Genomic DNA, 26,954 nt, shown 5'->3' on the forward strand with positions numbered 1-26,954 from the left:
TATCCTTCCTGTAATTTATTACACTCCATGTATTAAGACATAACACTGAGTACTGTATTTGCTACCCTTTTTGATTCTGCATCTCTGATGCACTGATCCTCACCCTGCTGGCTGCAGTTTTGTTCTAATCATTTGCTTGCCCTTCCTAACAGTCTCTGCATGCTACCTTTGCTTTTTTTTAACCATCCATCTTAGCCTGAGTCCCTTTGCCCCAGGGCAGATTAAGTTAGTGCGGGGCCTGTAGCATATGTTATAAAGGGGCCTTAAATTTTAAAAAAAACACAAGTATATAAACATAAGTTATTTACTTGCACAGTAAAGTAATTCAATTTTTTCATTTGTTATACAGCCAGATAATACAACAAATGTCTGACCCTTCAGTGTAGGTATCAATTTCAAATGTCAAAAGTAACAAAACTACAATTTAATTAGATTTTCTAGATTTAGCATGAGCAAATTTGTTGATGATACTGGGAATGTCTATTTCACACAGAAGTTCATGTTCTTTTGAACGCAGTGGACTCTGAACGTTTGATCCCGTAAGTATTTTACCCAGTAGACGCAGAGAAATTTGATAATTGTGCTTTGTTTGAATTTATTTACCCTCCGTCTTTTATGAAAAGTAGAACATTAGAATATTGGAAGCAGACTTTTAAATTTTAACAGCCTGGGATTAACAATGGTACAAGCATGGATTATTTGTTACACAGTAATTGGAATTATCGGTGTCCCAGGTAAGTACCTTTCAGTTACTTGTATGGAGGCTGCAACATCTCCTCACTCTCAGCAACTGGGGATGTGACTTTAGTCCCGTGTTAATGAAAATGCGTTCACACCACAGTTTTCTATACGAGATGCTGTTCCAGTTCCAACTCACATTCCACGTTAGAATCGTTGTGTATGCGGGCCTCTTTCAAACGGGGTTGTTCTCAGATCATCTGATGCCTTGAAACAATTAGCGGAACCAGAAGTGTTTACAATTTAACCTGGGTCATGCAGACTTGTCACTGGAACTGTCTGTAGTTTTTTCATTTGTGACGTGACACATTGAACTGCACAGAAACAACACACACAATCCATGTCTATCAAAACGTCCTGTCATTTGCGGACCTCATTCATTCCAACTTTTTTTCCACACGAGTTTTCCACATGATTAAGATATTCTATCTCAGGGCAAATAACTTCGATTTCGACTTGTGAAAATGCTTTCCGCTTTCTTCTCCAGGTTCACGGAATGTGAGCATCACTGGCAATTCGGATATTATTATCTGCCCCTAACTTCCGCAATTACAGGATTAAGGTTGCAATTCACAAGACCCTTGGATATACACCACGTAAAATCCAGCAAGGCCAATTATTCTCCTTCCCGGAAGGTCATTGATGAAACAAATGAGGCTTTGCAGTTAAAATCCATAATACAATATTTGCTATGTTACGTGCTAACACAGAGGACAATTCATATTCAAAAAGCATAGACATGGTGTCTTCGCAACTACCTGTAAAGTTAGCATTCTTGTCTCAAAGGCGCCAGAGATACATTGAAACTGGGTTCACAGCTTTTAGGAAATGCATTGTTATGAACTCAATCCACAGTACTTTGTCAAAGAACAGAAGACTGATGGCTGAACTAATTTATTTAAGTGTAAATGAATCGTCTACCCAAAACTCACTCTAACAGTCCTGAGAAAATGATGAGACTGCAGCTTGCAAGCATTTAGTGCGGACGGGGCCCTTGAAAACACGGGGCCCGTAGCATATGCTATTTTAATTTTATTAGGTTAATCCGGCCCTGCCCATCCCCCTACAAAATTAGTTTAAACCCTCTCCAACAACTCCAACAAACCTGCCTACGAGAATATTGGTCCCAGAGATCCAAATGATCCAAGAATATGAACTACTACCTCTCCCCCCCCCCCCCCCCATACAGCTTCTCAGCCACACATCTATCTGCCAAATCGTCCTGTTTCTACACTCACTGGTATATGGACCAGGTAGCAATCTAAAAATTACTACCCTGGAGGTCTTTCTTCTCAGCTTTCAACCTAGCTCTCTAAATTCCCTCTTCAGAACCTCTTTGCTTTTCCTTCCGATGTCATTGGTACCAAAATGTACTAAGACATCCAGCAGCTCTCCCTCCCCTCCAAAATGCTGTGGACGCGATCCGAGACAACCCTGACGCTGGCACCTGGGAGACAACATGCCATTGGGTGTCCCATTCATGTCCACATAACTTCCTATCTGTTTGTCGTACTATTGAATCCACTATCACTACCGCTCCCCTCTTCTCCCTCCTGCACCACGGACCCATGCTCAGTACCAGTAACCTGGTGTCTGTGGCAATCCCCAACAGTATTCAAAACGGTATAGTTATCATTGAGGGGAATAGCCATAGGGGTGCTCCACGCGAACTACCTATTCACCTTCCCATTTCTTCTCCTGATGTCTCCCAGCTACCCGTATTCTGCAACTTAGGAGTTACCACTTCCTTGTAACTCCGATCGATGATATCCTCACTCTCCCGTACAAGCTGAGCATCATTCAGCTGTATGTTTCACTGTACATTTGACAATTAACACTAATCCCAACAGGAATTCAGAAAAGTACAGAAATTTTGTTTATGGGTGTCCTAAAAAATATTAATGATAACTGATGCAGGAGAAAATTACTTGCTGATGCTCAATTCTAAGTATCTTAAAAATGTCACATTCTATGCATTATCTGTACCTAACAAAACTAGCTTTTTTTTCTTTTTACAGTGAAATATCTTTCAGAAGTATCCACAGGAAGAGAAGTACTCTCTATGGCTGCTACATTAAGCGTTCCATAATTTCCTTTTTCTACTATCAGTGAGTTCCACGCCCATCATAACGTCAAGCTCTTTTCCATCACAATCTCTAAACCCACTTCTTTGGCAAGAATTCCACACCCCGCACTGATGACCCCTTCTCCCATCTTCAACCCTCCTCCTCTTCTTGGATACCCCACTCTGCGTCTTTTCATCTCGAACTGCCAATGAGACATCAACTGCCTCGACTTCAGCACTTCTTTCTCCTCCTCAAACCTTACCTCCTCTGAACGCACTGCCCTCCACTCTCTCTACACTAATCCCAACCTTAGTATCAAACCCACAGACAAAGGGGGTGCTGTTGTAGTGTGGTACACTGACCTCTACCTTGCTCAGGCCAGGCAGCAACTCTCAAACCATCAGGAATCGGTCTCTGGGTAGGGCTACTGTCTCTGCCTGCTCCTGCCTCAGTAAACTCGTGCCCATATACCTCGATTCCATTCTATCCCCTTCATTCAGTCCCTATCTACTTCTGTGACACTCTTCATGCTCTTGATCGCCTCAATAAATTCAATTCTCTGGCCATAACCACCTCATTTTCACCATGGCTGTTCAGTCCCGACACTTCTGAAACCCCTTCTCTTGGACAACATCAGTGGCGTGGAGAGGGGAGACTTGCAGCTTGGGCCACTGCTGGTCTTCCATAAAAAAACCTTGCCCAGGTTTGCACCCTGGAAACTTTCCAAGGCACAAATCCATGGTCTATCAAGACTAACAGAGGCCTACCTATATCACTTTGGAACCGCCAAATCAATGAGGTTGGGGGTAACTCACCCACCCAAAACTCAGTTTTTGTGAATGTTGTGTGATTTACTGCCCCCAGCAATCTCCTGTCGGCATGAAATAACAGATCGTACACTGCATACAATTACAAAGAAAGTATAGTTACGAATGTTAACTTAACCAAAGAATTAGTAAAGAAAAATCAAAAAGGATCCATTATAATTAAACAGTCAAATGTGCACACAATGGAGCTTAAATCTTCCAGAAGTCAAATCTGCCGATCCTCACTAGACCTCCAACTATGCCTTGGGCTCCATGGAATCACACATTCCCACCGGAATGAATCCTATGGCCGGTTCTCTTCAGAGTCTTTTCTCATTTCTCACCAAACAAAGCCCTCAATTTACACAAAACCCACTCTCCCAACCTTCTCTGGAACCGTCTCCCAGTTCCACTCTCCTATTTGGACTACACACTTTCCTAAGAATCCCTAATCTTTAAAAGTAACTCAAACACTCCCAACAAACACATGGCTTCTACAAAAAGCCAACTACATGAAATACCCTGCTTTAGCAGTAAAACCTTTACCAGGGCATTACACCTATCCTCCATCAAGAAAGCCTGAACGCTCTCTGCTTCTTTCTTAACAAAACTAACCAATTCCCCTCAACCACCTTGCTGCTCTGTCTGGCAGAACCGGTCCTCACCCTCAACAATTGTTCCTTTAGCTCCTCCCACTTTCTCCAGACTCAAGGGTAGCCATGAGCACCCGCAGAGGCTCCATCTATGCCTGCCTCTTCGTTGGCTATGAGGAACAGCCCATGTTCCAAGTCTTCCCCAGTAATACTCCCCAACTTTTTTTTCCTACAGTGACAACTGCATTGGTGCTGATTTATGCATCCATGCTGAGCTCAATTTCACCAACTTTGCCTCTAACTTACACCCTGCCCTTAATTTCACTTGGTCCATTTCTGAACCCTCCCTCCCCTTTCTCGATCTCTCTGTCTCCATCGCTGGAGACAAACTATCAACCAACACCTTTTATAAACCTACCAATTCCCTCAGTTATCTTGACTATACCTTTTCCCATCCTGTCTCCTGTAAAAATGTTGTTCAATTTTCTCACTTCCTTTGCCTCTGCTGCATCTGTTCCCAGGATGTGGCTTTCCTTTCCAGGGCAACAGGAATGTCTTCCTTCAAAGAACAGGGTTTCCCTTCCTCCACATCTCCATTTCCCAAACATCCACATTCACCTTATCTTCTTGCTGCCTTAACAATGAGTGTGTTCCTCTTGTCCTTACCTACCACTTCAGACCTCTGGATGCAAAATATCATCCTCCACATCTTTTGCCATCTCCAAAAGGGATCGTATCTATAAATACATCTTTACCACCCACCCTAATCTGCTTTCCGCAGGGATAGCTCCCTCCGCAATTCCCTTGTCCATTCGTCCCTCCCAGCACTTATCTTTACAAGTGACACAAGTGCTACACCTCCACATTCATGTCCTCCATCACCTCCATTCATTCCTCCCAGGTGAGGCAACACTTCACTTGCAAATCTGCTGGGGTTGTCTATTGTGTCCAGTGGCCTCCTCTACATTGGCCTTTCTCCTGCAGTCCACTCTCCTCACCTCAGATTCCTTCTCCAGCCCTTTGCCTTTCCCATTCACTTGGCCTCATCTATCACCTTCTAAACTAGCCTCCTCTCCTTTTTACTTTAACGTCTGCCCGGTTCCTTTTCAGTCTGAAGAAGGGTCTCGGCCCAAAACATCAAATGTTTATTCATTTTCATAGATGCTGCCTGACCTGCTGAGTTCCACCAGCATTTTGTGTGTTGTTTGGATTTCCAGCATCTGCAGACTTCCTCGTGTTTATAATTTCTAGCATTCCCAGATACTTTGTATTGATCCAGATTCAAAATATAAATAAATACATTAGGTTTCAGCACTTAAGTTACAGGGAAAGGTTGAACAAGTTAGGTCTTTATTCTTTGGAACGTAGAAGGTTGAGGGGGGACTTGATAGAGGTTTTTAAAATTATGAGGGGAATAGATCGAGTTGACGTAGATAGGCTTTTTCCATTAAGGGTAGGGGAGATTCAAACAAGAGGACATGAGTTGAGAGTTAGGGGGCAAAACTTTAAGGGTAACAAGAGGGGGAATTTCTTTACTTAGAGAGTGGTAGCTGTGTGGAACGAGCTTCCAGTAGAAGTGGTAGAGGCAGGTTCGATATTGTCACTTAAAGTAAAATTGGATAGGTATATGGACAGGAAAGGAATGGAGGGTTCTGGGCCGAGTGCAGGCCAGTGTGACTAGGTGAGAGTAAGCGATCGGCATGGACTAGAAGGGCCGAGATGGCCTGTTTCCGTGCTGTAATTGTTATATGGTTATAAAAACACTATGCTACACAGTTGATGAACACTGTACAATTGAGATAATTCTACAAAATAGAGAAGACCTTAATCTAATTTAAACTGCACATCACCCAGCACATGGTCTGCATCCTTCTATTTCCTGCCAATTCATGTGCTTGTTAAATACCTCAAACATAGTATCTTATCTGCTTCCATCATGATTCAGACACCTATCAAAGTGTAATAAAATTTGCATGTTAAAATCTTGTTTAAACTTTGTTCTTCTTGCCTTAAAGCCATGCCATCTAGTAGCTGACATTTCACATTGAAATTGACTATCCACTCTAGCTATGCCTCTCATTATTTTACATAATCCTATCAGATCATCCCTGAACCTCCAAAGCTCCAGAGCCAACAATCCAAGTTTGTCCAGTTGGCAAACCTTTTCTACACAACTATTGTTGCCAGAATTTCATGTGGTGACGAGGAGGCATACATGAGCAAGACCACTGGTTAAGTGATGTTACAATAACAAACTGGCACTCAATGTCAGAAAGTCCATGGTATTAACTGAACTTCGGGAAGAGGATGTCAACACAACACACACCAGTCCTCATTGAGGGATGAGCACTGGAAAGGGTGAGCAGTTTCAAGTTCCTGGGTGTCAACATCTCGGAAGATCTATCTTGGGTGCAACATATTGATGTCATTACAAAGAAGGCACAACAGTGGCTATACTTCATGAGGAGTCTGCAGTGGTCCCTGGCTGATGATCCTGTAGCTAACCTAAGGGCACTGTTGGAGGTGCAGCCGGCAGCAATGCCACAGCATCTTCCTGTAAATCTCATTTGGTATGTCACCAAAGACCCTCCACAAATTTGTACAGATGTACTGTGGAGAGTATTCCAATCAGTTTCATCACTGTCTAGTATGGAGTGGCCACTGCACTGGAATAGAAAAAGCAAAATCTGTAAACTCCGTCAATTCCATCATGGGCACTAGCCTTCCCAACACAGACAACACCTTCAAAAGGCGATGTTTCAAAAAAGTTGCATTCATCATCAAGGACCCCCATCATCCAAGACATGTCCTCTTCTCATTGCTATCATCAAGGAGGAGGTACAGAAGCATAAAGGCACACATTCAGGACATTTCAGGAACAGCTTCTTCCCCTCTGCCATCAGATTTCTGAGTGGACAACAAACCCATGAACAATACCTCTCTTCTTTTTTGCAATGTTTACTCAATTTTTTATTGTAAAGTTTTATTGTAATATATAGCTTTATAAAATGATTATGCATTGCAATGTACTGCTGCCACAAAACAACAAATTTCATAACAATTGTTGGTGTTATTAAACTAAATGTTGATCTGTAAAGCTTCCACATCCTTTAACTAATGCATTGACCTTAACTTTACACAATACGACAAATGCTCCCTAACCAAAGTTTCCCACAGCTCCAGCAAGACTTCACAACTTTTTATATTCAACACCTCAACATATCATATCTTTATCACCTTCAACTTGTACTGTCAGCTTCAAGGAACTATGGACTTGCACATCAATTCCTATTTACATCAACGATTGCATTAGTACACTGTGTACTATATAGTTTCTTCTAATTTGCTCTCCTAGAATGCAACGCCTCATTTATCCAGACTGAACTCCATCTGCCATTTCTCTACCCAAATTCCAACTGGTCTATACCTTGACAACCTTCCTCACTATCCACAATTTTGCCAATCTTTGTAGAACACTATCTTGTGTAATTTTACAATTTTCAAACTATTTTATATGTGAAAATTAACTTACTGAACTTGGGTCAGTGGAACTGAGGCAGCTGCGTGACGTTACATCACTCCCACCCTCTATCATGATGCTGAGACAAAAAGAAACAACTTAATATTCAATGTAAATGAGCAATATTTGTACAAGTAGGTTACTTGCATTCTGAGCACAGAACTGGAAATGTTAACAGAAAATACACAAGGCCTCAAGTAAAAAAAAATGAATTAAGTTTTAAACCTATTAAATCCACAGAATAGACATCCAAAATAGAAAATAGTTGAGTAATATCTCAAATGTTGCTTTAAGCTGAAGATTAAGGATAAATGAGTGGAAATGATCAACTCATTATGAAATATTACAAACCTGACTTGCTGGGAACAAATCGGCCCTGTACTGCCCATTAGCTTTATGCCAACCAAAAACAAAATGCTAGCAGTTTGTTACTTTGTCAGGATTAAAAACAGGAAGTGGTGGAAATACTCAGCACATCTCAGTGTTCTGTGGAGAGGGGAAAAAATGGCTAACCTTTCCTGTCAACAATACTCCAGTTGTGAAGGGTTATCGATTTGAAAAATTAACGTTTCCATCTCCGTAGTGCACCTGACCAGTTCAGTATTTCCTGCAGTGTTTTTATTCCAGATTTCCAAAATCTGGAAGCTTCTGATTTTCAATTTCCATTACTCTGTCAAGCTGAATTAACTAAAATCCAACAGGTGATAAATTGTTGTTCAGATACAATTCAAACTGTGTATTTGATTAAAAGTACAGGTATTGCATTCTCCACAGAAGAACAAATAGGTTGATTGAAGGAATGAATGGTACGAGCCACTCCCATAACCACAGATTCTCTCACTATCACTCCTGGCGGAGAATTGTTCATACTTGTTGATGTTTTTAAAAATTTCTATTAATTGAATGACACAACAAATGGCACAAAAAGAAAGCTTAACACTGCATACAGACTTCTTCATTAAAATAACAGTGATTTACACAGCTCAACATGTTGTACAGGCAGGGAGGGGGTCGAAATGTTTGTTTTCTGTCTGGTAAAGGGTAAAATCACTCAAAGTCTAGATTTGAATGACTAATAAGTAATTACCCTCCAGAGGTGGTGAGTGGGTTATTTGTTAGAGGCGTTAAGAGAGGAATACTACTTTAAGTTTGGATTGGCTTCAAGTCTGCATGACTAACTACGGACTGACTAGCTCAGGCTCTCTTGCAGAACTAGTAATAATATTTCATGTCCAGGCAATTTCAGTTTTCCATAGTATTTTTTTTCCATATCTCAATGATCCAAGCTGCATCTCAGCCACTAAATCTGAGCCCATGAGCCCTGAAGAAGAGGTAATGCGATCTGGACTTAGAGATAACCTTATCATTGCTTTGTGAATGTGCCTAATCATGCATTCTTTGAAGCACTGAATTACAGAAACCTTCCAGCCCACCTCATCCACCCTGCCCGAGACTAATCCATTTGTATATATCCCTTCACTGCTTTCCTATCCAAGTACCTATAAAAAGCTTTTTAAATATCACATTTGCCTCTACTGCTCTGACAGCTCACCGTAAATATTAACCACCCACCATGTGAAATACTGATTTTCCATGTCTTATTTTAAAATCCGCCCCTTAAACCTAAATCCCGTATATCTAGACTCCTCTGCCCTGGGGAAAAAATATAACCCTTATAATTTTTAAATGTCTAAGTTCACGCATCAGCCTCCTTTTCCAGTGAGAATAAACACAGGTCTTACCTTCTATCTACAGCGATTGTTTCCAGGCAACACCCTGGTGAATTTCCTCTCACTCTCTCTCGCTACTCATCCATCCTGATGTGATGACCAAAACAGTACAAGATACTCCAAATGCAGTCTATCTAATGTTTTGACTAACTTCCTATTGGTACATGACTTCCCAACCAATATACTCAATACCTTAGCCCATGAAGCCAAGCATACTAATTGCTCCATCACTACCCTATCCACCTGTGTGCCAGTTTCAACAAGCTACGAACTTGCATCCCTCAAGACATCAACAATCCTGAGACCCCTGCCATATAGTTTATATATCCTACCAGAATTTAACTTTGCAAAGTGCATTAGTTCACATCTGCTTGGATTAATTTTCATCTGCTAATGCTCCACCCAACGTTCCACCTGATCCATGTCTCATTATGTCCTCAAGACTACACTCTCTACAATTACACCAATTTGTATGTTGTCCTCTTCTTTGTGGTGGCGTGTTGGGGAGGAAGCATTAAGAAGAGGGACGCCTCACGTCTTAATAAGCTGGTAAGGAAGGCGGGCTCTGTCGTGGGCAAAGTAAAGGAATGGACAGGAGGAGGAGTATAGGAAACTGATACAGGACTTTGTGATATGGTGCAACTCTAACTACCTGCGTTTCAATATCACCAAGACCAAGGAGATGGTGGTGGACTTTAGGAGATCTAGGCCTCATATGGAGCCAGTGATCATTAATGGAGAATGTGTGGCGCAGGTTAAGACCTACAAGTATCTGGGAGTACAGTTAGACGAGAAGCTAGACTGGACTGCCAACACAGATGCCTTGTGCAGGAAGGCACAGAGTCTACTGTACTTCCTAAGAAGGTTGGCGTCATTCAATGTCTGTAGTGAGATGCTGAAGATGTTCTATAGGTCAGTTGTGGAGAGCGCCCTCTTCTTTGTGGTGGCGTGTTGGGGAGGAAGCATTAAGAAGAGGGACGCCTCACGTCTTAATAAGCTGGTAAGGAAGGCGGGCTCTGTTGTGGGCAAAGTACTGGAGAGTTTAACATTGGTAGCTGAGTGAAGGGCGCTGAGTAGGCTACGGTCAATTATGGATAACTCTGAACATCCTCTACATAGCACCATCCAGAGACAGAGAAGCAGTTTCAGCGACAGGTTACTATCGATGCAATGCTCCTCAGACAGGATGAAGAGGTCAATACTCCCCAATGCCATTAGGCTTTACAATTCTACCGCCAGGACTTAAGAACTTTTTAAAAGCTATTATTAATGCTTTTTGAGATAGTGATTTAGATGCATATCATACTTTTTACTGAGTCAAGTATTGTATGTAATTAGTTTTGCTACAACAAGTGTATGGGACATTGGAAAAAAAGTTGAATTTCCCCATGGGGATGAATAAAGTATCTATCTATCTATCTATCTGTCTGCAAACATAATTATACCTCCTACATTTTCAAAGTCATTTATATACATGAGGAAGAAAAAGAATGACTTAGCACCTATCCCTATGGGAAATGTTAGATTTCTAGAAAAGTAAAATCTACCCACCACTATCCACTGCTTTTCATCAACTATTATGGATCCAGTCCACCAGTTATTTTAGGGGAAGTCCAGTATGTATGTCACCCTGAGATTCATTTTCTTGTGGGTATTCACACCAAGTACAAAGAAACACAATAGAATCAATGAAACACTGCACAAATGGACAAGAATTTCAGAGTTGTACCTCTTGATAATAAATGGACCTTTGAACAAACAACAAATGTGCAAAACACAAAATGAGCAAATACGAAAAGAAAAACAAAATAACAAATAAATATTGAAAACATGAGTTGTAGAATCCTTAAAAGTAAGTCCAAAGGTTGTGAAATCAGTTCAGTTTTGGGATCAGTAAAGTTACCGACTCTGGTTCAAAAGCCTTTCGGTTGAGGTAGTGTGAACCTGGTGGTGTGGGACCTTAGGGTCCTGGAATTCTTTTCAGTGAGAAGAGAGTAGGACCTGGATGGTGAGGGTCCTTGATGATGCGCTCAACAGTGGGGAGAGCTTTTTGTAGGCTTTCTGTCTCAAGTGTATGTACAATTGCAAATAAGAAAGATGCTAATTCACAAAAAGTGATGTCCAAGAAACATCACTTTGATAATGATCAAATTTGTTTTAGCTAACTTGGATTATAGATCAGTCAATTTGCTCCCTGTTCAATTTCTACCACGTTCACATTAATGAGCAGATAGGGGTTCTGTTTAGCAACTTTACCAAAAGAAAGTATTTCTACCATGGAATGTCAACATAAATTTTAATACTCATTCTCTTTATTGTGATTCCTCCTTCCACTCACAGCCACTTAAACAAAGGTCATATTTAAATGTAGCAGTGATCTCCTCTATATTCAAATACCCAGCCAATACTGTACATTAAATGAATATACACGTAAAGATTGATCACCTCGGCAAGGTAACATCAAAGGCTCTAAGTAAATGTCAATCATTTCAAAGAAAGAGCAAACCTGCTAGAAAATCTATTGTTCTACAATAACTTCCAGTGAGAATAAATGATAGAAACCACAATAATCTATTGCAATTTAGATTGGAATGTGTTTTTAATATTTTCTTGCAAAATTTCATCAAGCATATAAATGTTTCAGTAATGAGTTCTATTATTAAAATTCTGATTGCAGCTGGATTACTAGGAAAGGGCATCCAGATCTTGTCTGCTTCCCCAAGAGGAGAGTGGAGATCTTGAATCATCCTCTAAGATTCTCTCAAATCTCCCCCACGATGACACTGAAGTTTTTTGAAAATGGTCTTTGTATCAATGGATGGAAGTGCTTAAAGCCAAAAAAGTAAAACTGCCTGAACAGTTTACATCAGTGTTGATTTTAATTTTACTACATCAAAAAACAGTTTCATTATAAAACATATTTCAAAGGTAATGTTAGAGAGAAACAGTTCTGAAGTGGGTGGAAGAAAGGTGCTGCAAAAACTTTCAAGAATGTGTTCTAGCAGCTGCAGATTTGTCAGATGCGACCTCCTCACATCTAACCACTTCATGATTTTTCACCAATTCTTTCTCCTTACCTTCATTCAAGTTTTGATGCTGCCAGTATATTTGCATGGAACATTTACCCATCCCCCACTTCCTCCAGCAAATCAGCAACCATCTAAACTCAAAGGAGACACTGCTCACAGTGACACACAGCACTGATAAAATATTGTCAGTGTAGCGGAACAGAACCATCCTGCATACCTTCCTTTGTAAAGTTTTGATGAAGGCCTTTACAATATGCTATCCTGTACAGTGTGGGATAAAAGCATAGATCCTAAATTCAACAGGAAATTGAGAAACACATACAAAGTGCTACTTGAGCTCAGCAGGTCAGGCATCTGGTATGGAAGGAAATGCAGCTGACGTTTTAGCACAGTGCGAATGAAGGGTCTTGGCCCAAAACACTGACTGTTCATTTCCTTTCATAGATGCTGCCTGACCTGCTGAGTTCCTCCAAGAATTTTGTTTGTGTTGCTCAAGATTTCCAGCATCTCCAGAATTTCTCGTTCAAAGTGAATTTACTATCGAAGTACATATACGTCACCAGATACAACCTTGAGGTTTATTTTCATGCAGGCATGCACAGAAAGTCCAAGAAACACAATAGAATCAATGAAAGACCGTACCCAACAGGACAAACAACCAATGTGTAAAAGATAACAAACCGTGCAAATACAAAAAAAATAATAAATAACTCTCAAAAACATGAGATGAAGAGACTTTGAAAGTGAGTTCAAACGTTATGGTAACAGTTCAGTGATGAGACAAGTGAGGTTGAGTGAAGTTAACTCCTCTGGTTCCAGAACCTGATGGTTGAGGTGTAATAACTGCTCCTGAACCTAGTGGTATGGGTCCTTAGGCTCCTCTACCTCCTTCCTGATGGCAGCAGTGAGAAGAAAGTATGGCCTCAATGGTGAGGGTCCTCGATGATGGATGCTGCTTTTCTGTGACAGAGCTCTACACTGATGTGCACGGAAGGGCTTTACCTTTGATGGACTAGGCCACATACACTACTTTTGTTGGTTTTTCTGTTCAAGGGCTCTGGTGTTTGAATACCAGGCCATGATGCAACCAGTCAATATACTCTCCATCACACATCTATAGATGTTTGTCAGAGCTTTAGATGTCATGCCAAATCTTCACAAACTTCCAAGAAAATAGAGCCACTGCCGTGCTTTCTTTGCAATTGCATTTATCTGGTGGGCCCATATAGGTCCTCTGAAATAACACCGAGAAATTTAAAGTTGCTGACACTTTTCATCTCTGCCCCCACCCCCTGGTAAGAACTAGCTCATGGACTTCTGGTTACCTCTTCCTGAAGTTAGTCTTGCTGACATTGAGTGAGGTGTGCCTCCATAGACAGGGAATTGGCTGAGTTCATCCTGCATGCATTGTCATTGTTACAACAACAGTTGCCGTGTGAAGATGAGATCCACAGGGATACATTTTGGGCAGATTGTGGTACACCTACCCTCTGCTTCACATTCCTATTTCCAATATTCCCAATCATTTGTGATCCCAGCACCTTTACTAACTTTTCATGATTTTATATGCTCTGTTGCACCAGGGGCCTTCTTTCTACATGAGACACAGTGGGCTGCCAGCAGCACCCTGTAACTACAGGTTTCTAATAGTGAGGGAGAACACCGTGCAAATTTTAGAAATAAATCTTGAAAAAAACAAGGTGGACAGTGTAACAGGTCTGATTTCAACTTTCTGCACCCTCTATTCCTCTTTAACTCTGAATAGGTTAAGAGGGACAACATAGCAGTTAGCAAAACAGCTTACAGTTCCAGTGACCTAGGTTCAATTCCCGGCATTATCCGTAAGGAATTGGTACCTTTTCCCTGTGACCATGTGGGTTTCCCCCCACATTCGAAAGACATGCAGGTTAGGGTTAGTAAGTCATGCTGTGTTGGCGCCAGAAACATGTAGACACTTGCAGGCTGCCCCCAGCACATCCTTGGACTGTGCTAGTCATTGACACAAACAAAGTATTACATTGTACAGTGTGCTTTGATGTATGTGACAAATATGTCTAATCTTTATCTTTATATCTTTTTTATCTGATCACATAATGCTCAAGTCAGCTCTCTGTAGTCTTGATTTGAGCTTTCCCTACAAACATGGATGTAATATACTGTACCTTCATATGCGATCAAAGGGAAGGTCTTTTAACCCAAAGTGGAAAAGTGCCCAATGAGCCAAAACACTTCACTGTTTTACCTCATTCATCAATGGACATTATCTGAACTAAGGCCATTTAAATGTATTATGTCACACAAGTTGTCATGACTAGAACAAGTGATACTTTGAACCTCTGGGGAACAGCCAAATTTCACTCCCCATCCCGATACCTGATTCCCAGCCATTAAGTGCTTTGACACAAAAGAATGGTGTTTGTGACGAGCTGAACTTCAATGTTAACAAAAAATCCAGACTTAAGCATCAAGTGGTTTAACTATAGGTACATTCAAAACTTGTTATCAACTGGTAATTCCCCGGAACAATCAAAAGGGAACTGAAGATCCTCAAAATCATTGCCTAGAGAATGTAACTGAGTACAAGTATGCATTTCTATTGTTGTGGTGGTGTTCTAAAACATTCCAGCATTGTATTGAGAGTCAAAAGTGAATAACATGTAATTCAGTCACTGCAATATATTTACTTTGTCCTTCCTGGAAATTACCGAACTGAAAGGGAGGAATATACTAGAGTCATGATGCTACGTCACACTGAAATTCCACAGAACTCATTCTTCTTGCTGTAGTGCTACAGTCCTATAAAGGATTTGCTCCCTTAGGTCATGGCTGGTGGGAGATTAATACAAGCAGGGGCAGATTTCACTTTAATGTCCCAGTTATGCAGAGTGGACAGTTTTAGCACAGTTGTTGCATCACAGCTCCAGCAACTCACATTCAGTTTCTAACCTCTTATGGTACGTGGAGTTCACACACTCTGCCTGGGACTACATGGGTTTGCTTCCTTATTAGAAGCATGTGCAGACTGAGAGGTTAATTGGTCAATGTAAATTGCCCCAGTATGCAGGTAGGTGAATGTAAGAATATGGGGAAATGGATGACAGAATAAAATGTGATTAATGAATGCTTGATTGACTGCATGGGACCACTGGGCTGAATGGCCTGTTTCCTGCCTTATGTCTTAACATTTTTATCAATTCAAGAAACAACCAATTCTGTAAAAAAATCTGATACTTACATAACAGTTGGAACAGAATCTACAAACCAAGTGAATTAATTTGGATATCTCAACTAATTAACTATGTGCAACACTCTCATAGTTGACCATGCTAAAGAACAAACTCCTCTGAAAAACCCAGAATTTCACTCAGCTGCAATTTAATGAGACTCAGCTGACTCAGCTAATGAGACTCACTGCAGGAAAAAAAACTAAAACACAGCTTTCTTAAAGTGAGAAGTGATACTGAAACACATTCATATTCAAGCCAAAAATAAGAACAAGAGGTTAGAATTTTAGACCATAGGATATAGGAGCAGAAGTAGGCCATTCAGCCCAATGAGTCTGCTCTGCCATTCAATTATGGGCTGATCAAATTCTTCCAGTCACCCCCACTCCCCTGCCTTCTCCCCATACCCTTTCATGCCCTGGCTAATCAAGAACCTATCTCTGCCTTAAATACACCCAATGACTTGGCCTCCACAGCCGCTCGTGGCAACAAATTTCACAGACTTACCACCCTCTGACTGAAGTAATTTCTCCGCATCTCTGTTCTAAATGGACGCCCTTCAATCCTGAAGTTGTGCCCTCTTGTCATAGACTCCCCTACCATGGGAAATAATCTGTTCAGGCCTTTTAACATTGAGAATGTTTCTATGAGATCACCCCTCATTCTCCTGAACTCCAGGGAATACAGCCCAAGAGCTGCCAGACATTCCTCATACAGTAGCCCTTTCATTCCTGGAATCATTCTCACGAATCTTCTCTGAACTCTCTCCAATGTCAGTATATCCTTTCTAAAACAAGGCGCCCAAAACTGCATACAATACTCCAAGTGTGGTCTCATGAGTGCCTTACAGAACTTCAACATCACATGCCTGCTCTTAAATTCTATACCTCTAGAAATGAATGCCAACATTGCATTTGTCTTCTTCACAACTGACTCAACCTGGAGGTTAACCTTCAGGGTATCCTGTACAAGGGCTTCCAAGTCCCTTTGCATCTCTGCATTTTGAATTCTCTCCCCATCCAAATAATAATCTACCTGTTTATTTCTACCAAAGTGCATGACCACCCACTTTCCAACATTGTATTTCATTTGACACTTCTTTGCCCATTCCCCTGAACTATGTAAGTCTATCTAGATAGATAGATAGATAGATAGATACTTTATTCATCCCCATGGGGAAATTCAACTTTTTTCCAATGTCCCATACACTTGTTGTAGCAAAACTAATTACATACAATACTTAACTCAGTAAAAAAATATGATATGCATCTAAATCACTATCTCAAAAAGCATTAATAATAGCTTTTAAAAAGTTCTTAAGTCCTGGCGGTAGAATTGTAAAGCCTAATGGCATTGGGGAGTATTGACCTCTTCATCCTGTCTGAGGAGCATTGCATCGATAGTAACCTGTCGCTGAAACTGCTTCTCTGTCTCTGGATGGTGCTATGTAGAGGATGTTCAGAGTTATCCATAATTGACCGTAGCCTACTCAGCGCCCTTCGCTCAGCTACCGATGTTAAACTCGCCAGTACTTTGCCCACGACAGAGCCCGCCTTCCTTACCAGCTTATTAAGACGTGAGGCGTCCCTCTTCTTAATGCTTCCTCCCCAACACGCCACCACAAAGAAGAGGGCACTCTCCACAACTGACCTATAGAACATCTTCAGCATCTCACTACAGACATTGAATGACGCCAACCTTCTAAGGAAGTACAGTCGACTCTGTGCCTTCCTGCACAAGGCATCTGTGTTGGCAGTCTGCAAGCTCTGTTTCCTCAACACTACCTGCTCCTCCACCTATCTTTGTATCATTGCCAAATTTAGCCACAAATCCATTAATCCCATAGTCCAAATCATTGACATACATCATAAAAAGCAGCACTCCCAACCCTGACCCCAGTGGAATTCCACTGGTAACCGGCAGCCAGCCAGAATAGGATCCCTTTATTCCCACTGTTTTCTGCCGATCAGCCAATGCTCCACCCATGCCAGTAACTTCCCTGTAATTCCATGAGCTTTTATATTGCTAAGCAGCCTCATGAGCAGCACCTTGTCAAGGGCCTTTTGCAAATCCAAATACACCACATCTAGTACATCTCCTTTGTCTACCCTGCTTGTAATCTCCTCGAAAAATTACAGTAGTTTAGTCAGACAGGATTTTCCTTTCAGGAAACCATGCTGGCTTTGGCCTATCTTGTCATGTGCCTCCAGGTACTCTGTAATCTCATTCCTAACAATTGATTCCAACAACTTCCCAACCATTGATATCAGGCTAACAGGTCTATAGTTTCCTTTCTGCTGCCTCCCATCCTTCTTAAATAACGAAGTAGCCCTTGCAATTTTCCAGTCATCTGGTACAATGCCAGAATCCAGCAATTCTTGAAGGATCATTGTTTATGGCTCCACAATCTCTTCAGCTACTTCCTTCAGAACCACAGGGTGCATTCCATCAGGTCCAGATTTATCCACCCTCAGACCATTAAGCTTCCTGAACACCTTCTTAGTCATAATTTTCACTGCACATACTTCACTTCGCTGACACCCTTCAACTTCCAGTATACTGCAGATGTCTTCCACTATGACTGATGCAAAATATGCATTCATTTCCTCTGCCATCTCTGCATCTCTCATTATATCTCCAGTGTCATTTTCTATTAGTCCTATATCTACCCTCAACTCTTTTATCCTTTATATACTTAAAAAATGCTTGTAGTATCTTCTTTGATATTAGTCACCAGCTTCCTTTCATAATTCATCTTTTCTTTCCTAATGACATTCTTAGTTTCCTTCTGCAAGTTTTTTAAAGCTTCCCAATAGCTTTAACTTCCTTGTATATCCTCTCTTTTGCTTTTACTTTGGCTGTGACTTGTCAGCCATGGTAGTATTCTTCTTCCATTCGAAAATTTCTTATTTGAACTAAACTGCTTGGTTCCCACTAGGAAAAACAAATACCAAAAATGGTGGCTGCATCTGGATTTCCTAATTAACTAAATTCAAGAGAAGGAACTATAATAATCCATTATGACTAAGGCAATCTAAAGAATGAGCCAAATCACAGATAATAGTTACAAATGTAGGAACAGTCCTGACATGATGGAAAAATAAATGAGTAAGATATCTAAGAAAATATTCCCAAATGTTGAAGTATCTGGTGACAGTTAAGAAGCAGCCCATAAAATCTAGGGAACTAGTTCAGTAAGGTATGACAGAAATATTCACATAAAAATGACATACCATGCAAGAATAAAATGCACTAAATAAATGCAGCAAAAATTGACACTGTGATAAGTCTCACAAAATAACTTTCTGAAAAGGCTAAATTTGCCATTACTCACAATCTGGCCCTGGTCCTGTTCCCCCATGATACTCTTTCTAGTCCCTCTGGTAGTTTAATTCCAAGAGGAGGATCGGTTGTGAAACATCAATTTCCCAAATTTCAGGTGGCATTAAGTGAGGTTTTAAATTATTCAGTGGAAAGAATACTGTTTGAGTAGTTTTCACCAGCAGGTTGCCTAAAAAGAATCAAATGTTACAATGTGGTGACCAAGATAGCCCGAAAAGAAATTATGCAATGCAACAAAATGTTTTAAATCACAGCATAATCAATTAATATATTTCTGCAGACTATTGATTAGTTAGCTCAGTAGAGAAAACTAAGCTTAGTTAAATTAGTTCTACAGGAAGTTCCTCAAGGGAAAATGTTAACTGCTTCCCTTCCCTATGAATACTGATGGGATTAACTTTGTCAGTTATTCTTGTTTTTCCTCACCTTTTCAGCATCTATTTTATTTCTCTTTTATAAGAAAGTGTTGAAAATACTCAGCATATCTGCAGCAAGAAAAGCAGTTTCAGGCTTTTAACCTTTTGTCAAAACTCACTTGTATTAATATCTGATTTTTCTGTCTTTAATTTAAGATTTGCAGCACATGCACTATTTGCAATTCCAATGAGAATATCCTTTGAACATTAAATACAGGTTACCTTCTGCACTGGAACTAATCAGAAGAGACACATTGAACAAGTTCTCCTAAGGATCCCTTGGTCTGTGCCCAGTATCAAGAATGTCATTCATCACAAAGCGAAACATAACATCTAGGTCTCAACTACAGTTAACAGGCCATAAATTCTAGTTAACATACTTCTTCTATAATTGGAACTTAAGAATGAAATAGAAGTAGCCAATCCATGCTTCTCCACTGTTCAGTAAGATCACGTCTGATCTTCCTCCTTGAACTCCACTAACTTCATATACTTAATTTCACTCTGAATCAAAATAAAATTCTCGGATGTAGGACAGACAACAGCTGAACTTTCATACCTGTTTGACAGACATTTCAAAAAAATTCACTATCCTCAGTGGCTTATTTTCCAGATCGATCAACTGCTTAGCTTGAAACTATGGATCCTGATTCTAGACCATTAACAAGGAGGGGACATCTGCTCTACAACAGTCCTATCAACACCATACCATTTGAAGTTTAAATGAGATTCTTGCAGACTCTACAGAGCAGAGACCAAGTCCATTTACCCTCTTCCTCTGTCCAGTATCACTTGTTACCTTTTACCTTCACTTTATTTCACCTTAAACAGATCTTCTTCAATTACAGTACTCTGCAAGTCTCAGGCACCCTAGATTTTTTAAATAAATTTTGTTAAATATGTTTATTTTTTGCCTTCTATAATAGTGTCAGTAGAAAAGAGCAAATTTTAGATTTCCAAACATTCATTTTCCCCCCCAAAAAAAAGAGTATTTTTATTATTTCATTAAAGGAAGTAACATTAAGTAATAGACGACATTTCAAATAAAAACTCGATTACTTTGTAGGTATATATTTTAGCTCAGTGCATGATTAAACAAAGATCAAAAACAAGTGACATATCGAGTTGAATGAACTAAACTGATTAACTAAAACAGAAACAAGCGGACAAGGAATTAAACTGGGCTAAGGACAACTGAACTGAAAAGTGAAGAAGTGACAGATGTAACAGTTTAACCTTCAAATCATCAATTCTTACAGCATAGCCTCAAGACACAAGGTGGTCATCCTGCTTTGCAAGGTCTCTCCCAAGCAAAAATTTCACAGCAGACAGGAGTTTCAAGACCAAGCTGTCCAAGCTTTTCTGAAGAAGCACAAAGAAACGGCAAGATTGAGGACCAGAATTGCAGTAGTCCGCCACAGAAATTGAGTGCAGCAATTGAGAGATCCATCATACTGACGTTTCTTCTAAAATAGTATCCCAGCACTGCTATCAGCTCCGAACTTCCAGAAACCACTGAAACACAAGTACACCCCTCTACAGTCCAGAGAAGTTTTGTCAGAAGTGGTCTTCATGGAAGAGTTGCTGCTAAAAATCCATTTCACCAAAGTGGAAACAAAGCCAAAAGACTCACCAAAGCACAAAAACACGAGGACTAGGGTGATGAACAATGACAGCAAGTGCAATTGACTGATGAGTCAAAATTTGAAATGTTTTGCTCAAACAGGAGGCAGTTTGTCCGTAGAAGAACTGGATAGCACTACAAGGATGAGTGTCTCCAGCCAACAGTGAAGCACAGCAGAGGTTCCCTGTAGGTTTGGGGCTGCATTTCTGCAAATGGAGTTGGTGATCTGGTCAGAGTTAATGGAATCCTTAAAGCTGAGAAGTACAGATTCTCATCCATTACTTAACACCAGCAGGAAGGTATCTGATTGGTCCCCACTTCATTCTGCAGCTGGACAATGACCCCAAACACACAGCCAAGGCCATAAAGTACTCTCTTCAGTGAGAAGAGGAGCAAGGAGATCTGCAACAGACAGTACGGACTCCAGAGTCCCGATCTCAACATCATCAAGGCTGACTGGGACTACCTGGAGAGACAGGAGCAAGCAAGACAGCCAAAGTCTTCAGAAGAACTATGGCAAGTTCTCCAAAATACTTGGAACAACCTACCAGCCAATTTTCTTATAAAACTGCTTGACAGTGTACCTAAGAGAACTGATACAGTTTTAAAAGCAAAGGGTAGTCACTAAATAGTGATTTGGTTTAGTTTTGTTCTTACTGTTTACTGCTCTTTGTAGTAAGTTTTTGTTATTTAGAAATTTTTCATTTTATTATTATGAAAGCATCTTGGCTTTACGAATTTTTTATATGTTCCTAAGACATTTGCACAGTTCTGTATCTACAAGGTGATGTCACCAACATATCTTCTATTCTTCCTCCTCTCACTTTTCAGTACTCTAATTGAAGTACCAGTTCACTTCTCCACCAACATCACATGTTCCCATTGACACCTATCCATATAACTGTGAAGATGCACCATCTCGTTTTACCTCCAACCTTACCACACTTCAACACTAAATATTCCTCCTAGCTCACACAGCAATTTAGAAATACTGCTTTAACTTAGCAACTGATATTCCCCGATTTTAACTACCGGTAGTTATCCTTTTATACTAAAAATGCTAAACAGAGATTGGAACCCTGCTTCCCAAAATACCTCCATTCATTCTGAAGGCATTTGTCACTTAATTTCCCTATCCCTCTCACATCTCCATCCTCAGCCTGCACAGTTCAAGGTGGAGGAATAACACCTCATCTTTTGATTTAGTATCTTTCAGCACTGTGAAATGTAAAGCTGACTTTGATAATATCAGGTAATTCTGCTGTCAGGTAGTGAATCTGTGGAATTCATTGGGCATATTTAATGTGGAAGTTATAGGTTCTTGATTGGTAAGGGCATTAAAGGTGATGGGGAAGGCAAGAGAATGGGGTTAAGAGAAAAAATAAATCAGTCATGATGGAATGGCAGAGCCGAATCGATGGACCAAATGGCATAATTCTGCTATGTCATATGTTCCCATTACAGCACCTACTCAAGACCCTTTTCTTGTGTCTCATTGCCATCTGCTTTTATCCCTTTGGTTAGTTAATCTCTATTGTATAACAGTCTCCAGCCCTTTTGCTTTTATTCTGCATCTTAAAACTTGCTTTTCTCCAATTTATTTCCACTGATGGAAAAAATCATTGACTTGAAATATACTTGTGCATTTCCAGGTAAACATAATAGCATTAGAGCACCAGCGAGCACTGAGCGGTGCTCAAATCTCACTGCTTTCTGTAAGATGTATATTCTCCCAATGACTTCTGGCTGCTCCAGTTTCTACAAGTTAAGGTTAGTGAGCTGTGGGCATACCACGTTGGTGACACTTGCGGGCTGTCCAACCTCACCGATTTGACTTGACATAAACAAAACATTTCACTGTACGTTTCGATGTACATGTGGCAAATATAATCTCTCTTCTTTTAATTTAAACAGGGAACTATAACTTAAGCTGATCTGCATGATATAATCATTGTAACTAAACTGAAGGTGATTAATCGGCTGCTCAAAATGTCTATCAACACTGAACAACAGCTTCAAGAATAACAACACAAGAGATTCTGCAGCTGCGACAAATCCACAGTAACACACACAAAATGCTGAGGAACTCAGCAGGTCAGGCAACATCTATGGAAAGGAATAAACAGTCGACGTTTTGGGCCGAGTTCTGATGGCCTCAGTCCGATCCATAGATGTTATCCCTTTCCACAGATGTTGCCTGACCTACTGAGTTCCTCCAGCATTTGGTATGTGTTGTTCAAGAATACAATCATTCGTGTTATTAACTAGATTAATCACTATAAGTGAATCCAGATGTAATGAGAATAAACTTTAATCAAGATTACAAGTTACAGTACTCCTCTTTACTTACACTTTGGGACTTCACAGCTGGTTTAATGAGTCACTAAACAAACCCACTTGTCAAAGGGATCATTTGCATATAAAGCGCAAACTTCTCTATTTCCTGGCCACATCAAGAACACTAACTGTAATTATAAAACAAGGAAGAAAATGGGAAAGGTAATAGTATTACTGCCAATCTCACTGAAAATCCATGTTTATACATTGAAAATTAAAATGGAAAGTAAATATACATGCTTTAATTGTATGTAACAACTTTAACTCATATTCTTTTTAATAGGAAAATATTTGATTTTCTATGCAAGACAAATAATAGCAACCCTTTCCAGTTTACATTCCAAAAAAAAAGATCAACTACAATGTTCATTGGCTGCCCACCTCAAAACACACAGAATAATATCAAGCAACTCTCAGTCAGCCACCGAGGCCCAAATATTCAAGTGTCAGACTCAGTACCTCAGCTTTTCAAAGTCATCGACTCAAGCTTCCCAAAAAGCCAGTTGTTCCAAATTATTATGTTCAATCAACATATTTGTCACCATAAAATTAACAATTGTGTGATTGACATGAAACTCTTACTTCCTTAATGGGAAAAGAGCAAATTGATTTTTCTTTATCATTAAATCCAAAAATTTTAGTCAGATAACTTTATTCTCTTCTCATTGCTATCAGAGTACAGGAGCCTGAAAGCACACACTCAACAATTCAGGAATAGCTTCTTCACCTCAGAGAAGGCACACCTCAAGGATGTGTGCTTAACCCACTGTTCCAGTCTCTCTATATCCATGACTGTGTTGCTAGGCACAGCATAAATGTCACCTATAACTTGTTGATGATACAACCATTGCTGGCAGATTTTCAGATGGTAACAAGAGGGTGTACAGAAGCAAGATACATTAGCAGGTTAAGTGGTGTCACAGCAACAATCTTGCACTCAATGTCAGTAAGACTAAAGAACTGATCATGATCTTCAGAAAGGGTAAGATGAGGAAACACACACACCAGTCTTCAGAGGGATCAGAAGTGGAAGAGTGAGCCACTTCACGTTCCTGGGTGTCAATATCTCAGAGGATCTAACCTGGGCCCCGCAGAGCAATGCAGCCACAATACAGCCGACAGCGGCTATATTTCATTAGGAGTTGGAGGGAATTTGGTATGTCAACTGAAACACTCAGAAGCTTCTATAGATATACTGTGGAGAGCATTCTAACTGGTTGCAACATCATCTGGTATGGGGGTTGAGGGTGAAGGACTACTGCACAGGATCAAAATAGGCTGCTGAGAGTGTAGTCAACACTATCGTGGGCACTAGCCTCCATAGTATCCAGGACATCTTAAAGGAGCGGTGCCTCAAAAAGGCGGCATATATCATTAAGGACCCCCATTGCCCATGTCATGCCTTGTTCTCATTGCTACCATCAGGAAGGAGGAACAGAAGGGTGAACGATTCAGAAAGAGCTTCTTCCCCATCCCGCCGCCATCTAATTTCTGAACGGACATTGAAACCATGAACACTACAAAAATTTTTTTACTTCCATCTTTGCACTACTTATTTAATTTAACTATTTAATGTACACACACTTAATGTAATTCATGCTTTCTCCTAATACGTTCCAAACTACTGCTGACACATAACAAATATCACAACATATGCCAGTGATATTAGACCTGATTCTGATTTATATTTCACTAATTGTCAAGTCAGTGAGTTCCCCAACATTTTTCTGCATATACTGACTGCTTTTCATTTCAGGAAAGTCAGGCACTTCAAATCATAATGTGAGTTCTATAATTGACCTCAGTGTCCTAAATACAGGTAAGGGAAGCTACGCAAGGTTTCAAGGAACTGACAGCACAGGAGTGGGCTGAAAGTTACTTGTACAGTAGTGTTTGCAAAAACTCATCATCCAACTGGACACATTGTAAAATAATTACTGTACTGAATTACAGACAGCACAAAGTGCATGGTTTAAAAATATCAGTTTAGGAATTGTGGTTACTGCAAAAAACATTCAAACAAGTGATAGGCAAAGGGGTGAACAGGATGACAGGAGGAAATAACATCACCACCAATTCCAAATTAGACGTTTAGTAGTGAGAGATGAAATGGCATTACACCAGCTCACTCCCTTATTCTGCACCAGTTTATTACACTGAATACATCAATCTACACCTGCTTAAAAATAAGTCCGACATATGCAAAAGTACCAGCTACAACACTAAAACAAACCACAAAACCAAGACGAGTATAAAACTGCACACACCACGAAATTTCACTTCAGTTGCTATACTGATGTGGTATTTAACACAATATCAAACAGGCAACAAAACGCTGAATTTCATTTCAACATAACAACTGCAAACCAATATACTGAAATATTTAAGGGCAAAGGAAGTTTACTAAACGATCGTTTTAAATGAGTAACAACACACATATACTCGTTTAAATCGCTCTCTGGATTGCACGCGGCAAAAAAAAAAGCTGAAGAAAACGATCAAGTATAAATGACGAATCTTCACATTTAGAGGCTCAGCTTGCGAGCAAGCTGGCACAGAAGCTGTTTAGAAATCAGGCCTGTCTGTACTACGCAGGGCACAGCAGGGACTCTTCAACAGGGCAATATAAACAAATCACCCAGTATCGCCCCGGCCACCCACAAGTCCCCCAGAGGCTCCACAGGGAAAGACAGCGGCCGTCCTCCGGGGGCAGAGTTAGAGCCAGTCTCGGGCCTACGGTCGACTGACTCCTTTGGCTGTCCGAGTTTTGGAAAGCCCGCTGGCCAGCAGCCCCGACTGCCTGAGCGCCAGGAGACAGCTCCCACACTTGAGTTGGGGATAGAAGGGCCGCGACTCGAGAGCGGACGCTGGCAGGCCGGCCCACGGGGCCCCCAACCGCCCGCCCCCCGCTGGTTAATGGTTAAACGGCCGGCCCTTACCTTGGAAAGATTACACCCGCCACCTCTCTCGCCGTCCTTTCAAAGATTAACTTCCCATGGGCGCCGGCGAGGTGAACGGCCCACGGTTCAGAGGCCGGACCGCGCTCCCCGCGTACCTCCGCTTGTTCAGCCGCCCGGGATAACCCCCCTCTCCCTCCTTCCTTCCCCCGCCCGTTGCCAAACTCGGCGGCCAGCGGGGTCGGCGGGGCGGGGCTCGGGCCAGTGACGTCACCGGGCACGCCCCTCCCCGCCCCTCCCGTGCCCGGGGGACTCGCACTTGCGGAGGTGCTGCGGCGGGAGCGCCGCGGTCCCGGGGCCGGCGGGGAAGTGAGCAGTGCGGAGGGGAGGACGGCTTGCTAGCGCAGCAAGTGGCAGTAAACACCGCAGTCCTGAGCAGGTGCAGTACAGCAAGGGATAAAACAGACGTCAGTCCCGAGTTAGTGAGCGAGTGCGGAACGTAATGCAATCCCGAGTGTGGAGAGAAAACAAATCGTCAGTTTTAAGGCAGAGCATCAGGTGCAGGACAGACTGCAATCCGGAAAAGGCGCAGCACAGTTAAGGGGCAAAACAGACGTCAGATGCAGAATATA

General features: G+C 41.1%; 1 protein-coding gene across 4 annotated transcripts in view; it reads right to left on the reverse strand.

Annotated features, from left to right (window-relative positions):
• LOC140736770 (ecotropic viral integration site 5 protein homolog) overlaps positions 1–26,724 on the reverse strand; it is a 270,604-nt gene extending 243,880 nt beyond the window's left edge. Inside the window, exons 1-2 of one of the 4 annotated variants that reach the window (XM_073062678.1) lie at positions 26,365–26,724; positions 19,041–19,217 (exon numbers count right to left, since the gene is read on the reverse strand). In XM_073062678.1, the coding sequence (XP_072918779.1) occupies positions 19,041–19,067 (27 nt within the window). In that variant the 5' untranslated portion in view covers positions 19,068–19,217; positions 26,365–26,724. The remainder of the gene's footprint in view (positions 1–19,040; positions 19,218–26,364) is intronic. The other 3 variants (XM_073062680.1, XM_073062681.1, XM_073062679.1) reach the window with 3 other exon arrangements.
• Positions 26,725–26,954: the final 230 nt, after the last annotated feature.

The sequence above is a fragment of the Hemitrygon akajei genome, chromosome 12 (assembly GCF_048418815.1).
Source record: "Hemitrygon akajei chromosome 12, sHemAka1.3, whole genome shotgun sequence".
NCBI lineage: Eukaryota > Metazoa > Chordata > Chondrichthyes > Myliobatiformes > Dasyatidae > Hemitrygon > Hemitrygon akajei.